The 14,457-nt window shown below is 33.8% G+C and overlaps 1 protein-coding gene across 2 annotated transcripts in view; it reads right to left on the bottom strand.

Moving 5' to 3' along the window:
* Nucleotides 1-14,457, bottom strand: part of Fcho2 (FCH and mu domain containing endocytic adaptor 2) — a 102,677-nt gene that overhangs the window by 22,867 nt on the left and 65,353 nt on the right. For both annotated transcript variants that reach the window (XR_010050559.1, XM_013158196.3), the window contains exons 14-18: nucleotides 14,287-14,298; nucleotides 13,896-13,920; nucleotides 12,460-12,502; nucleotides 10,675-10,766; nucleotides 4,082-4,185 (exon numbers count right to left, since the gene is read on the bottom strand). Coding sequence is in view for 1 of the 2 variants with exons in the window: in XM_013158196.3 (XP_013013650.1) it covers nucleotides 4,082-4,185; nucleotides 10,675-10,766; nucleotides 12,460-12,502; nucleotides 13,896-13,920; nucleotides 14,287-14,298 (276 nt within the window). In the remaining variant the exon portion in view is untranslated. The remainder of the gene's footprint in view (nucleotides 1-4,081; nucleotides 4,186-10,674; nucleotides 10,767-12,459; nucleotides 12,503-13,895; nucleotides 13,921-14,286; nucleotides 14,299-14,457) is intronic.

Here is a 14,457-nt window from a genome sequence, read left to right as displayed (position 1 = left end):
GGAATCAAACTCAGGACCTTGTGCTTGCCAGGCAGGCACTATGCCACTGAGCTATATACCTGGCCCTCCAAATTCTTAACTGTTCCAGTAACACACTGGCAATATTTCCTCAGATGTTTTACTTTTTTTTTTAAAGGCATATTTACCTTAATTAAAAATAATTGTACTGTGCTTCTAAAAGTAACAAGTAATTATTCAGTGACTACTATATGGCAGCCCTTGATTAGGTGCTAGTGAACAAAAAAGACACTGTCCTTTCTTATGAAAGACATAAAAAACAAACACATAAAACCTATAAGTAGTCCTACACTAAATTAATCAATTTTTCATTATATTAATATCAATGTACAGATACTTTCATGAAAATCAGATATTTAGCAAAGTATTTTATCACCTACCCATTTAACTATTTTTAAACAATTTTTCTAGAGTACAGCTTTCTAACACCATTACAGACAAATTAAAAATACATCCAGGTTGTAAAAATGCAGCCGTATATTTATATAGACAAAAATGGTAAAGGGCTGAACAGATAGAGAATTCAATAGTTCGCCCAAAATTTAAGCCTAGGAAAACATCTTGAGATCAATGACTGTGGGGGATTAGTCTCTGACTGCAACATGGCCAACATGGTGAATATGATGTGGACACATTTTTATAATGCATTTTACAATTCTTAAGGAATATCCAGAGGTAGCTAAGTGGTTGTATCCTATTTTCAGAATTGTGCTGTCTGGTACAATTGCCATTACAACTTGAAATGTGGCTAATCAAAATTAAGATGTGCTTATAAGATTATAAAATAGTCAACTTGGAAGATAGCATATATATAGAAAGAATATAAAATCTCATTCATTATTCTAAACATGTTTCCTGATACATAGGGTAAATAAGGTAGAATGAATTTTGCTGTTTTTAAATGTGGCTACTAGAAAACTTAAAATTATATATGTTGCTTGCACTGTATTTCTACTGGGTAGTATTGCTCTGAAACAGAGGTTATCAAAGATTAGTGTTCATCAGAATCACTTAGGATATTTTAAATAAACAATTGTTGGACTCCTCCCGAGTTTCTGATGTATCTGGAGTGGGGCCAGAGAAATTATTTCTACCAAATTCTCAGGAGATGATAATTCCACTGATCTGGGACTCCTCTGAGTGCAACTGCTCTAGAACAAAGAGGGATTCCCTTAGAGAGTAGGAAAGGTATGGCTCACTAGTAGACAAGAAGCAATAATTACCAAGAATCTTTTAAAATGCACACACCACTTAATTCATGAATTTCATTTTAAAAACCTTTTACTAAGAAAATAGTGTCTTCAAAGAAGCAAACATAACATTCCTTAAAACATAACAATGAAAACTTAGAAATAAACTAAAAGTTAAACAAATTTCTAAAAAACTTTTAGAAATTTAATTCTGATAACCATATAAAAGACAATGTTTATGCACTAAAATACTCTATCTACTTCAAATGTTGCTCCCTGATGCCCTCAGGTTAGTTTCTAGAAAGATCTCAGGGAAGAAGGCTGATAGGAAAGGAGGTTGATGTGAATGATTCAACTATAAAAGTCTGACTTTATTTTTATTTTACTTTGGAGAGGTGTGATGATACAGGGTCTTGGTATGTAACACAGACGGGCCTCAATCTCTCAATCTCTCCCTCTTGCCTCAGCCACCTGGATTATAGGCTTGTCCACCATGTCCAGCTTGACTTTATTTATTTTAATACATTTAAGTGTAAATTATTTGACAAAGGATTCTCTTGAAAACCATGAAACAATAATTCATGATTCTTTTTTATGAGACAGGGTCTTTCTGTAAGTCCAGGTTGGCCTCAAACTCACAGTGATCCTCCTGCCTCAGGCTTCTGAGTGCTAGGATTACAGGCAAGCGCCAACAGGCCCAGCAATAATTCATCATTTAGAAAGTCATTGCCAAAATATTTTCTAGTGAAAAACTAACTAGAAATATGAACAATATAACTTTTAATATTTAAAAATACAGGGACGGGGGCTGGGGATTTAGCTCAGCGGCATAAGCACCTGCCTTGCAAGCGCATGGTTGTGAGTTCAATCCCGGGTACCGATAAAAAATAAAAAAAAAAAATTAAAAAAAAAAAAAAACACAAGGTCTGGGGATTTAACTCAGTGGTGTAAGCACCTCCCTTGCAAGTACAAGGTTATGAGTTAGATCCATGATACAATAAATAAATAAATAAATAAATAAATAAACAAATACACACACTTTTCTAACCATACTGCACTTGACAATGTCATGCTTGACACTTGTTAAGTCATTTAAATTTCACAGCAACCTAGTATTATTATATGTGTTTTCCCCATGATCAAATGGGGACTCAATAAATAATGTGCCTAATGTTGTTTGGCTAATATGTGCCCAGTAAGTCTGTATTTTTATCAACTTTATTCTCTGGACAAATGCACATTCAGAATACAATGAAAAGAAATAAGTAAGTATCTTAACAGAATTATCTTTGAGTAATAAGATAGAACATTTTAAATGTTTTATGTTTTCTATATTTTCCAAATATTATAACATATTCAAGCACTATGCTTTTGTAATCAGCATAATTTTGTATTAATCAACTTACTAAGGTATAGTAATTCTTATATTACTTAAATAATAGCCATCTTGGCAGCCTGCAACTTGTTTTTCATTTCACTTCCAGTAAGTCATCTCACTCAGGAAAGTAAAAGAAAGATGACATTATGTATAACATGTGATGCTCAAGCCTTTTCATTTATTCATTGAACATTTTCTTAACTGTGGCCCATGGGACAGGCATTATTCAAAATACTGAGGATATAAAATTGGCTACAGCAGGTCAGTAGGAAGAACATAAAGAAAGACAACATAATGTGCTACATGCACTAGCAGAAATATAAGTACGTATATGGGAATAAGAGAATAATTAAATCTGCTGGAGTAGTGCTGGAATGATCAAAGAGGGTTTTATGTAGGTGATGATATATATTATTGGCCTTAAGTAAGCCAATCTGCTACAGATAAAACGGAAGGAACATTAAAATAAATGGATGTATCAAAAAGCATGATGTAGCTTAACAGCACAGGCCCTGGGTTTGATCCCCAGCACCCACACACACACACACGAAGAACAGCACATTTGGGAAATACTGGAAAGTTTCAAGTGGCAGGAACCTTGGTTGGAAACAGAAAGTTGGGCAGTTAGTATGGTGATGAAAGCTGCTGAGGCAGCTTTACAGAGTATTATACATTCAGTTAAAATGGTTACCCACTTGAAATGGGGTGCAATGGGAAGCAATGGAATAGTAGCAGTGGGAATACATACCAAGGAAAAAATAAGATAATGTTTGATCTTTAGAAATTTAATTCTGGCAATGACACTAGCAATTAGTGTAACAGAAGCAAAACATAACAGATCAGAAGCAAAAACGCTGGGAGGCCTCACTTGGAATATAGCCCAGTGATATTCTTACTGTGACACCCAGCTCTCCCCATTCGCAACCTACATAAGTTCTTTTATGTCAATTAACTGACGGACTCCAGTTTCCTACACATAGAATATAGAAAGCTGAATCAGGGGGCTGGAGATTTAGCTCAGCGGCATAAGCGCCTGCCTTGTAAGCAGGCAGTCGTGAGTTCGATCCCCGGTACCGATAAAAAGGAAAAAGACAAAAAAGAAAGCTGAATCAGATACATATCAGGATCCTCCTGGCAGTATACTTCTAACGCATAGTAACACAACCATTTCTTCCTTAATACTCAACATTAAGCAGAATTACATGAAAATTGCTTTGCTATTGTGGGACAACAGATACTGAATGGTATTTTTGTTAAGTGCCAACTTTCTCAGAAATCTTTTTCCTCCTGGACAGTGTTGTGAGTTCATATGTATGACTGATGAGGTTCTAAAGGAGAGCAAAGAATGAATCTGTTGGAGAAATTTTTCTGTATTTTGTGGACTCAAGTAGAAAACCAAGCAATTAACTGTACAAGTATATAGAGAGAAATATCACTTATATCTTAAATCAAAACAGTTATATACTTTAAAAGAAAAAAACCCTTGAGTACATACTATTTCATTAATTCCACTGAGTTTGCCTGAAGTAAGCTTTGGTCTGGAAGTAGGTCTTGGAGGTGGGACAATGGTGCCTACAGGAAGAGGAGTTGTGGGCCTGGCTGGTGGGGAGAAGGGAAAGAATTTGAAGAAAACCATTAGCATATAACAATTCTTACAATAAAGATAGTCTATTATATCAGAACTGTTAAGATTCATGTTTCTTTTCCAGGAGACATATATGTGTTAGTTAAAATACTGGGAACCTACCCATCAAATACACTTTTCTTAAAGCTATGATATTTCTGAAAAAAAAATCACTAACCTTTGAAAAAATTGACACACATACACAACTGTTTCAAGTATTTACACACATAAAATGCTAAGACTGATACATTTACTCCTGAAAATAAACAAGTTTTAGGCCAAAGGTCTTTAGTTTCTACCATACATATATACTTAATCGACAGTAATAAAGATCTTATTTTGTAACATGAATTCTACATAAAACACCTCAATTAAACTTCTTAATCTGATTTGCGTTGAAACACACTGTAACATTTTCAGTAATAATTAAGAGCATTAAAAATATTGTTTTCCAAATGACTAAAATTATTTTGCTAAATGTTCATGTTAATCTCAATTTTTCTTAAATCCTATACAAATTTAGGATTCACAGTTTTGCAATGCCATTTACAAATTTAAAAATTTTAAAAACTCATAAAAGGAGGCAGGGGTTAACGTGAGGTCATGAGTTTGATCCCTGGCGCACACACACACACACACACACACACACACACACACAGACTAAAAACTCATAAAGAAATTACTGAATGAAAGTCAAGCATACAACACCAAAAGTCACAAGTATTTTAGTAGAAAATGAAGAATGGAGGTAAACATGCTTAAATTATTGTTTTTTTTAATTTAAAAAAATAAAGGAGATTAAGATAAAGAAGACATAACACAGGTCAGAACAGAAGCTTAAATTATTTTTATAGAAATTAAAATGATTTCAAAACTGTTTAGTCCATTCCAAAATATGGCCTATCACTCAAAAACTAAAAAAACATAATGGGAAGAAATAGAATCGGCAAGTTTACAAACATGCAACATAAAAAACATCTGAATGGGCGTAAATATATACACAGGGAAACAAGCAATCAAGCTGAAGGCCTCTGTAGAAACAGGGATAGTGGCGGAGGTAACCTCAAGGTAAAAGAGTCATCACAGGGCTAGAAGGATGAATGGGAGGTGAGAGGATCTTTCTTTCTTCTTTTTATTAGTACATGTTTGCACTACATAATTGTAATCATTGTGGGACTTCTCTATACAGAACAAATCTGCATTTGTTTTTTTTCCTATCCTAACCTCTGTCCCCCTGCCTCCATCTCTTGGTCCCCTTCTCTTTTGGAAAAGCTCTATCTTCTTGTTTCTCATTATCTATCTTGTTTTTGCTCTTTAATTTACTGATTCTGGGTTTCTCATACAAGAGAAATCATTCAATATTTAAGTTTATGTGTCTGATTGAAACCTTATGGTCTAAAAGTGCATTCATTTTCCTATAAATGACTCATTCATCCTTACCATACTTTCTCTATCCATTCATCTGTTGATATACATATAGACCACTTCCAACTTAACTACTGTATTATGAGTTGTGCTACTATAAACATGAGTAGGCATGTATCACTGTAATAATGATGCCTTTAATTCTTTGGGAAAGACACCTAGAAAGGTAATAATTTCTAGTTTTAGTTTTGTGAAAAATCTGTATACTGATTTCCATAGTGTACTAGTATACATTCCTATCAACAATGTAGAAGGGTTATTTTTTGGGGGAAGTGGGAAGTCACTGAGAAAACTTATCACAGTTGGGCAGGAGGGCCCACACCTGTAATTCCCGTATTCAGGAGGCTGAGGAGGAGGATAGCTATGAGTATGAGGCCAACTTGGGCTACAGTGAGTCTGAGGCCAGCTTGGATTACACAGCAAGACCCTGTCTCAAAGGAAGAACGAACGAACGAACGAACGAACGAACGAAAAGAGAGAGAGAGAGAGAGAGAGAGAGAGAGAGAGAGAGAGAGAGAGAGAGAAAGAAAGAAAGAAAGAAAGAAAGAAAGGGGATAAATGATGCAAACACTATTCAGGTTTGCTGAAAACAGTAAAAAACAGTAAGATATCAAGCTTAGATTCTGAGGCTGCTGCTTTCTTCTGGTTAATACCAGTCCTTTCACACTGCATGTCACTCTTTACCTGAACAAAGGAGAGACTAATGTAGATCCTAAAATCAATGACAAAGGTAAGTAAACTGTGTATCTACATAGCCACATAATTCCCTTCTTTCATTTTAATTACCTGAAACTAGAAAAAATAATACACGGAACAGCACAAGTTCAAAAAGGTGTTCTTTATCTTAGTTTTTCACAAGACTAGAGATAAAACCTACGGCATCATGCATGTTTGGCAAATTCTACCACTGAGCAACTTCCTCAAACTTTATACTAGCAGAGGGAAATAAGTACAAACAAGAAACAGTGTATATTAAAAAATGAAGTCCATATTTATTTAAAACTGAGGGTCCAAAAATTAGATAGTCAAAATTACTCATTTTTTCAGAGGAACAAGGTAACCAGTGAGATTTGACAAGATGACAAAGTAATAATATTCATGTATATATGATACTCAACAAAATTTTTGACCCATAATAAAACTGTCATAGGAAGTTCCTTCAAGTAAATCAGCATTGAATTATTAAAATGAGCTTTATTTTTAGTACTGGGAATTAAACTCATGCCCTCATGCTTGCCAGGCAGGTGCTATGTCATTGAGCTGTATCTCTGGCCCAAGCTTAATATTTTAAAAGATAATTTTAAAGGATCTTAGCAGAATACAAGAGCTCAATTTATGAGCAGAGAATAAAACAGTCTACAGGGCACTTATCAAAGAGAAGGTAGGTATGAAACAGTTATATTTAAAAACATACACAGGGCCGGGGATTCAGCTCAGCAGCATAAGCACAGCTTGTCAAGCATGAGATCATGAGTTCGACTCCCAGTACCAAAAAACAAACAAACAAACAAAAAAACATACACAAATCTTGGCATTTCATTATGTTTGAAGTAAACATGTGCTTACTTATAGTGTGTGGCACAAGATACAACAGAAACTACTTCTCAACCAAACTCTATGCAACCTTTTCAACCTTATTAACTGATGGAATTAAGATTCTGAAAGATACAAAGCAAAGTAGGGAATGATCTCACAACCTGAAACTTGTGAAAATGGGTACCTGATACAGAGATGTTAAGACAGGGGAGACATGCACTGCAAAAACTGGTGGAACAAAATTTGAGATAAAATGTACATTTCACAATTTTACTTAGGGTCAGTTTATAAAATAATAGAATCACAATATCATATCAGTCATTCTGACCAACAATTATACTCCATTCACGTGAAGGCATAATTATTATATAATACAATTATCTTTTTTCCCTCCTAAATCTTTTCATGATATCTTTTTCTGGGGAAGAGTACTGAGTGAGGACTGAACTGAAGGACTAGCACATACTAGGTAAGCACTGTTCCACTTATACAGAAAGGTTTAGAAACACAACCAGTAGGAGGGCACAGTGGCACATGCCTATAATCCTGTCCACTTGAGAGGTTACAGCAAGAGAATTGCTGTGAGTCATACTGGGCTACTTTGCTGAGTTCAGGGACAGCCCAAACTATAGTGAGATCCTGTTTCTAAAACCCAAACAAAAAGGGCCAGGCATAGTGGTGCACATCTGTAACCTCACTAACTGGGAGGCTGAAAAAAGAGGATAACTGTGAGTTCAAGGCCAATCTGAACTACACAGTGAGACCTGGTCTCAACAAAACAAAGAAAATTTAAAAAAAACTCCTGAAACCAAACCAAACCAAACCAAACCAAACCAAATCAAACATAAATACACAACCAGCAAAATGTTAATAGATTTGTCATTTCCTAGCTGTTAAACGTCAAATGATAAAAATTAACTGCTTTTCCCTCAAGTAAAGGTGATATGAGTAAAATATTGTTTACATGGGTAAAGAGGAAGAACTTTTTTAAAAAATAGATTATAATTTTAAAAAAGAAACAATGAGAATTATGAAGCAAACTGCTATATAACTAAAGTCCCTGAGACACCAACTTGAAAATTTTCATTAAAGATTTTTAAGAAATAATTCATAAAAGGAGGGTAACAAATTTTTTACCCCCCTTTTTTACCCAGATTAAGAGTCCCTGGGGATGGTGACAGTAACTCCTGAAATTGGGTAGGCTGAGACAAGTTCATGGCTACCCAGGGCAACTGAGCAACACTGTCTCAAAAAATAAAAAAATCTTAAAAATGGGTTGAGGGATGTGGCTCAGTGCTATGCAGAGCCCTTGCCTAGCACATGTGACACCCTGGGTCTTACCTTGAGCTTCATTTCCTGGCTCCAATGCAAATTCCCTCAGTAACTAACACACACACACACACACACACACACACACACACACACACAGAGCTTAGGACTTCTCATTCTAAATACAAAACATCAATCTGATATGTTTACTAAACATAGAAGAGACCTCTGTAATTACTTTCCTTACATACTTGTTAAGTTAGTTTAACAACACTAAATAGGCACAGATTACTGCTGAGAAAGACTGTCACTTCAAGACATGTTCAACTATCAACAGACTTTTTTTAAAATAGTAGGTACAGATTACACCTCCTCAAAATTTCAAATATTGTTTAGAATTAAGATATATAATGCACTTATAGTTCCTTTTTAAATGTCTATTGTTAAGTAAAAACAATTTATTAGTAATTATAAAATGTTTCAGCCTAGCCTTTTGTTGTTGTTAATCAGCTAGAATGGGACATACAGAACAATGATTATAGATTTAGTAAACTCCAAGTTGAATCTTGTTCTCTTTTATTTTCTAGCTATGTAATCTTGGAGAATTTACTTAGTATCTCTGAGCTTTACATTTCTCATCTGTTAAATAGACAATAAAAAGGACGTCATGTGAGATAGTAATGTAATGTGAGATAGTAACGTGAAGAAATTAAACAAGTAGTTACTAGAAGACTGACAACATGATCACAACAAATTTAAGTTATATTCCTAAGATTTCAGTACTCTAGCAATTAATGGTCTCAGAGAACAGAAAGTCAACTTAAAGTAATTTGATTTTCTTTTTCTGAACAGTAAGTGGTATTTGTTTGGTTTTTTTTGTTGGTACCGGGGATCAAACTCACAACTTCATGTTTCCCAAGCAGGCACTTACACCGCTGAGCTAAACCCCCAGCCCACAGTAAGTAGTTTTATATTACATGCATTTTTGATGCCTGTTTTGATTTTTTTGGCTTATGAGAACTGTGTATTTCAAAGAAAAGAGAAGCAACCTATTTTTGCCAACATGACAACTAAAAAGCATTCATCAAATTCTTTCATATATTGCTTGGAAAGTATTAAATCTCTTCTAAAAAAATGGTTTAGCACAAAGTATCTGTGAGAGATTGACAACTGCTGGTCAACTTGTAACACCCATCTGAACTGAATCAGCATGGTGCTGAGTGTGGAGGGAGGGCCCACCTGAGGGTTGTTGCCGACAATACAAAAAAGAAAACTGAAGAGGAAGAAGTTGGTTCTCCTGGAGGAGTTTGCTATGCTGGCTTTCCTGATAAGAATTTGGTCTCATCTTCGGAGGAGCTTGGGACCTCATTGTTGCTGAGGATGGCTGCAGTACTTTTTGGGATGCTCTGGTCCTTACCTTAGGCTTCATTTCCTGGCTCCAGTGCAGATCCCTCAGCCTGCTGGCACAGAACCTTCAATCCACTGGCACAGACTTTCTAGCTTCCATCACTGACCTTTGGGTCTTCCCAGCTCAGATCCTTGATATAGACTTGCATGAAACATTGTCATGAGCCCTAGGCCTCCAGTTGGACTCGCGAGGGGCACTGTCATGGGCTCTAGTCTTCATCTGGACTTATGCAGGATATTGCCATGGGACCCAGGCCCTCACCTGGATTCTTTGGGTCTCTAGTGTGTGGAGAAATTTCTTGTACTTTTTTGTATTTGACTCTTTGGGAGACTATTATAAAATAATCCTGTAAGTTATATGTCCCATATAAAATTATTTTCCTTGCAAACTCTGACTACAATAGTATTAATGAACATATCTTGTGACCCATACATTTAATATTATCATCACAAGGGTATTATGAGATGCACACAAAATTTATTTCCACTGATATACACAATGGAAAATGAAACAGAACTTGAATGTCCATTAAGAAAGGACTAGTTTCATTAATACCTGACTGTATTTGAATTACTTGTGAACAAACATTATTTGGGTAATTATGTGGAATGATGACTAGAGATAAACGTATCAATTTTAAACCTTCTTGGTATTTGATGACTTTATTATTTAAGCTAAGGGCTCTTCAAGCTAATAAAATCAGTATAAAATTATTTTTATCTGGTAATATGATCACAGGACAAGTTAAAAAACTTTTATACAATATACAAGCTGTAAATATATCAATTAAAAAAGTTACAAAGTTAAAAAATATACATGTACTTACCTGATGATGATGAAGTTAGTGAAGTTGAAGATGATGGATCAACAGATGGTCCAAATAGGGGGTCCCATGCAAGCAAATCACTTGTCCCTTTTCTACCATGCCATTAAAAAAACAATTTTAACAAAATAATTTTTTAGTACAAAATTGAGCCACCTACTTTTATTTCACAGAATTCTAACAGCTTAATATACACAATTAAAAGGCTGGATATACTGCCAATGGTTTATGTAAGTAACTTAATAGACTTAGCAGAACCTAAAATAATAATATATGATGTTGGCAGAGTGGGGAATTATTTCCCAGATCATATCTGATTAGAGGCTAACAGTGCTGGGATGCTGTCAAAATGAGAAGAACGATTTTAGCTTTACAAATGAAGGAAAGCAGCACAAAGAGTCTAAATGAGCTGTCCAAAGACACACAGCTAAATTGAGTCTAAGACAGTCTCAGCTTTGCTGATTCACACGGAACATCCAAGCTCGGAAAAAAAGCTGAAGTGGTATGAAATCCACCACTTTATAAAATTTTATAAAGCCATAGTAATTTCAAAGATGGAGATAAAGGGCAAAGGATTTTTTTTAAAAAAGTCTTCTGAAGTACAGAAAGACAGTTTGAATATTTTAATACGTTAAAACTGCCATTTAAAAAAAATCTTAAATCTTAAATAGAAGGCAGGCCCATTATATTGAAAATGTTGCAGTTATCTGAAAGTAGCTATCTACTTTTTACTCTACATTTTATGATAAAGTCTACTACTATAACTGCATAAAATTTCCAAAAGCAAGTTTTAATGCAACAAGTTATCTCACAAAACTACTCAATTAAGTCCACCTTTTATTCATGTAAGAAACATGAACTCTTATACATGTGGGATACAATAATGTTGGGCCATTGTAAACTGAGGTAAGTGACTATATCATCTCTTCTGCATGGTCTGGACACTGCTTGGCAAAAAAAAAAAAAAGAAAAAGAAACATGAACTCAAAGTACTCTTACAAACAGAAAAATAAACAGTGATTCATGCAACATCAGCTAAAATTTCTTATTCATTTTAAAGAGAGCTGGCAACCTGCCATTTGGCCCTCTGCCTTTTCATCTTGAGACACCTCATTTTGGAGCTCATGAAATACAGTCTATTTTATAAAGTTGTGGGCAAAATTAAAGAAACAAAATTCCTCTGAGAACAACTAGTTGAAATACAGACATACATAAATTTAAGATTGTATCATCATTTATTTAGAAGCACTGAAGCCACCACGGCCAGCTGCAGTTAAGTAATTTTTTTTTAAAAAATCACTCTAAAAATACTGTCAAGTGAAAAATAAAACATCTAAAAACTCTAATTTGACTTTTCATAATTTAGAAAACAAGGTGATTAACATTTTAATAGCACTGCAACTGCAGAGGTAATTCTTTAGAAAGCTCTTTGGAAAGCACAAGAACATGATACTTAAAATCTAAGTATGACAGTAAGCCTGAGATAAACAAGCAGAGAACAGGGGATGTTAAAACACTTTGTAGAAAGCTACAATGGTGGATACACGTCATTGTGTATTTTTCAAAACCCAGAACACACAATGCTGACTGAATCCTAATATAAACTAAGACTGGGTAACTATGAGGCGACAAAGTACAGATGCAATTGCTATAACAAATGACCCACTGTGGTGAGAGATTTTGTTGGGAGGACTGGAAAAATATGGAATACATCTATGGCTTATATTTAATTTTGCTCTGACCCTAAACTCAGTCTAAAATATGTCTCTTTTTAAAAATGGAACTTACTCATGGGGTGGAGCAGACGGCTTTGATTTTGTTAACTCCTCATCTAATTAAAAAATAAAAATATTATCAGAAAATTCATAATCTGAGAAATACAATATTTTAGCAAAACAGGGAAACTATATACACATCCCAATGCTGTGAACAATTTGAAAAATTTGAAAGTGATAATGTTAGTATAAACAGAGAAAAGTACATAGCTGAATTTCTGCTGAATCTTGATTTCTTCCAAAAGCTTTTTCCAAAAGAAATTACTCATTATCCACTAAACTATAATATAAATTTATTCAAGTTACTGTTTAAAGGAAAAAAAGGCTGTGACTTTCAAAAACAGAAGGCAATGTTTAAATATATAAATTTTGAACAAAAATTTTAATTGATGAATCACAAAAACATTTTCAAGTTCTAAGAGGTTTTTTTCGCATTCAAGAATCTTTATATTTATTAGTTACACTTCTTTTTTTCGCATTCTCCTCCTTCCCTTCAACCTCCTTGTCCCCTCCTTATTACAAAAGCCATATATTAATAAGTATTATATTTGCCAAAAGTTATTATTAACTCTTGAAAGAAGTTCTATTTTGGAAAATTAAAATTTTTATAGCAACCTGGAACAACAGTCTGTTTTACTAACTTCGGCAATTGTTGTGTGTCTCACTTTATAAGCAAGTGATAAAACAAGAATAGTATTAGTAATACAAAAGTCATTGTTTTGTATAAGCAACTTGCCCTGCACCTAAAATTATGTATCACCAAGAAATAAATACCTATTCACACCATATTTTTCCACTGGCTGTTTGTGCTGCCAAGAGTGCTTGTTGTACTAATCATTTTTCTGTACTCTCCCCTCATCCTTAAAACTCAAGATTCTCCATTCATCCCAATTTTGACTAAAACCCCATCATCAAGCTACCACTCACACTTCTGTTTAATGAAATAACTTTATATTTGATAGTTATGATGAATTTAATAGGTCTTTTAAATTATTTTAATTTCAATTAAGACTGATGTGTTTTTTTCTCAGACATTCTGTTCACAACTTTACATAGCTTTTGAGCTGGCTGTCTCAACTCTTATTTTTCCAATAACATTATTTTTAATGCACAATTTTGCAAAAGATGTTAATATCCTAAAATTTTTTGTATTGTTAAACTACTGTTTTCAAAAAGATACAACAGAAATTGCAATTGTAATATAACTAAAAAATATCACTCATTTGATAAATGCTTTCTGATTCCTGCAACAGAGCATGCCAAAGAAATATTTTAACATTCTTAGTCAGCTACTTATCAAATACCATCTTAACATTTAGCTTTCTTAATTTCTGAATATTTTTATAGCTGTTTATTAAATTTAGTGCTCAAAAAAAAATCCTCCTGAGGCTAACAAATTGGTTAATATATTTTAACAGACACAATAATCACTTCAAATGTCAGACTTACTAGAGGAATTTCGATTCATCTGTACCTAAAATAGAAATGCAAAAACTACCATTAAACAAATAATTTGATAATAAATATTTAGTAAAATGTAAATACTGAAAATCTAGTTTTCATTAGATTTAATTGTTTTTAATATATTCACTCAATTTTAAATTACATAAAACACACAGGAAAAACTTCTGGCAGTTTTTGCTTTATATTTTAAAATAATACATGCATATTTAATATCCAATGAAACTGCAAAATATTAAAACAGTATCTACACTAAGATACTACCACAAGCTATTATAATAACCTAGATTAGCAGATTGTGAGTATTTTGAAAATCAATACTCAAACATTACAACTGCTTTTTAATGACTCAGGTAAAAACATAAAATCTTTTACTTACTGGACTGTGTCTCTAGTAGTACATGGAAAAGAAAAGAAAAATAGTTTTTCAGAACAGAATTTAAATCATCCTATTTTTCCATTTTAATATTTTGGCTATTCCCTTCTAAATCACATCTCAGATATATTGACCTTAAAACACACATGCACTGTTATGGTGGAAAGTATTTGC

The sequence above is a fragment of the Cavia porcellus genome, unplaced genomic scaffold, assembly GCF_034190915.1.
Source record: "Cavia porcellus strain 051 isolate PalLab524CR breed Dunkin Hartley unplaced genomic scaffold, mCavPor4.1 scaffold_11, whole genome shotgun sequence".
Lineage (NCBI taxonomy): Eukaryota > Metazoa > Chordata > Mammalia > Rodentia > Caviidae > Cavia > Cavia porcellus.
The sequence above is the reverse complement of the archived record's forward strand: the minus strand, read 5'-3'. Positions and strand labels throughout refer to the sequence as shown.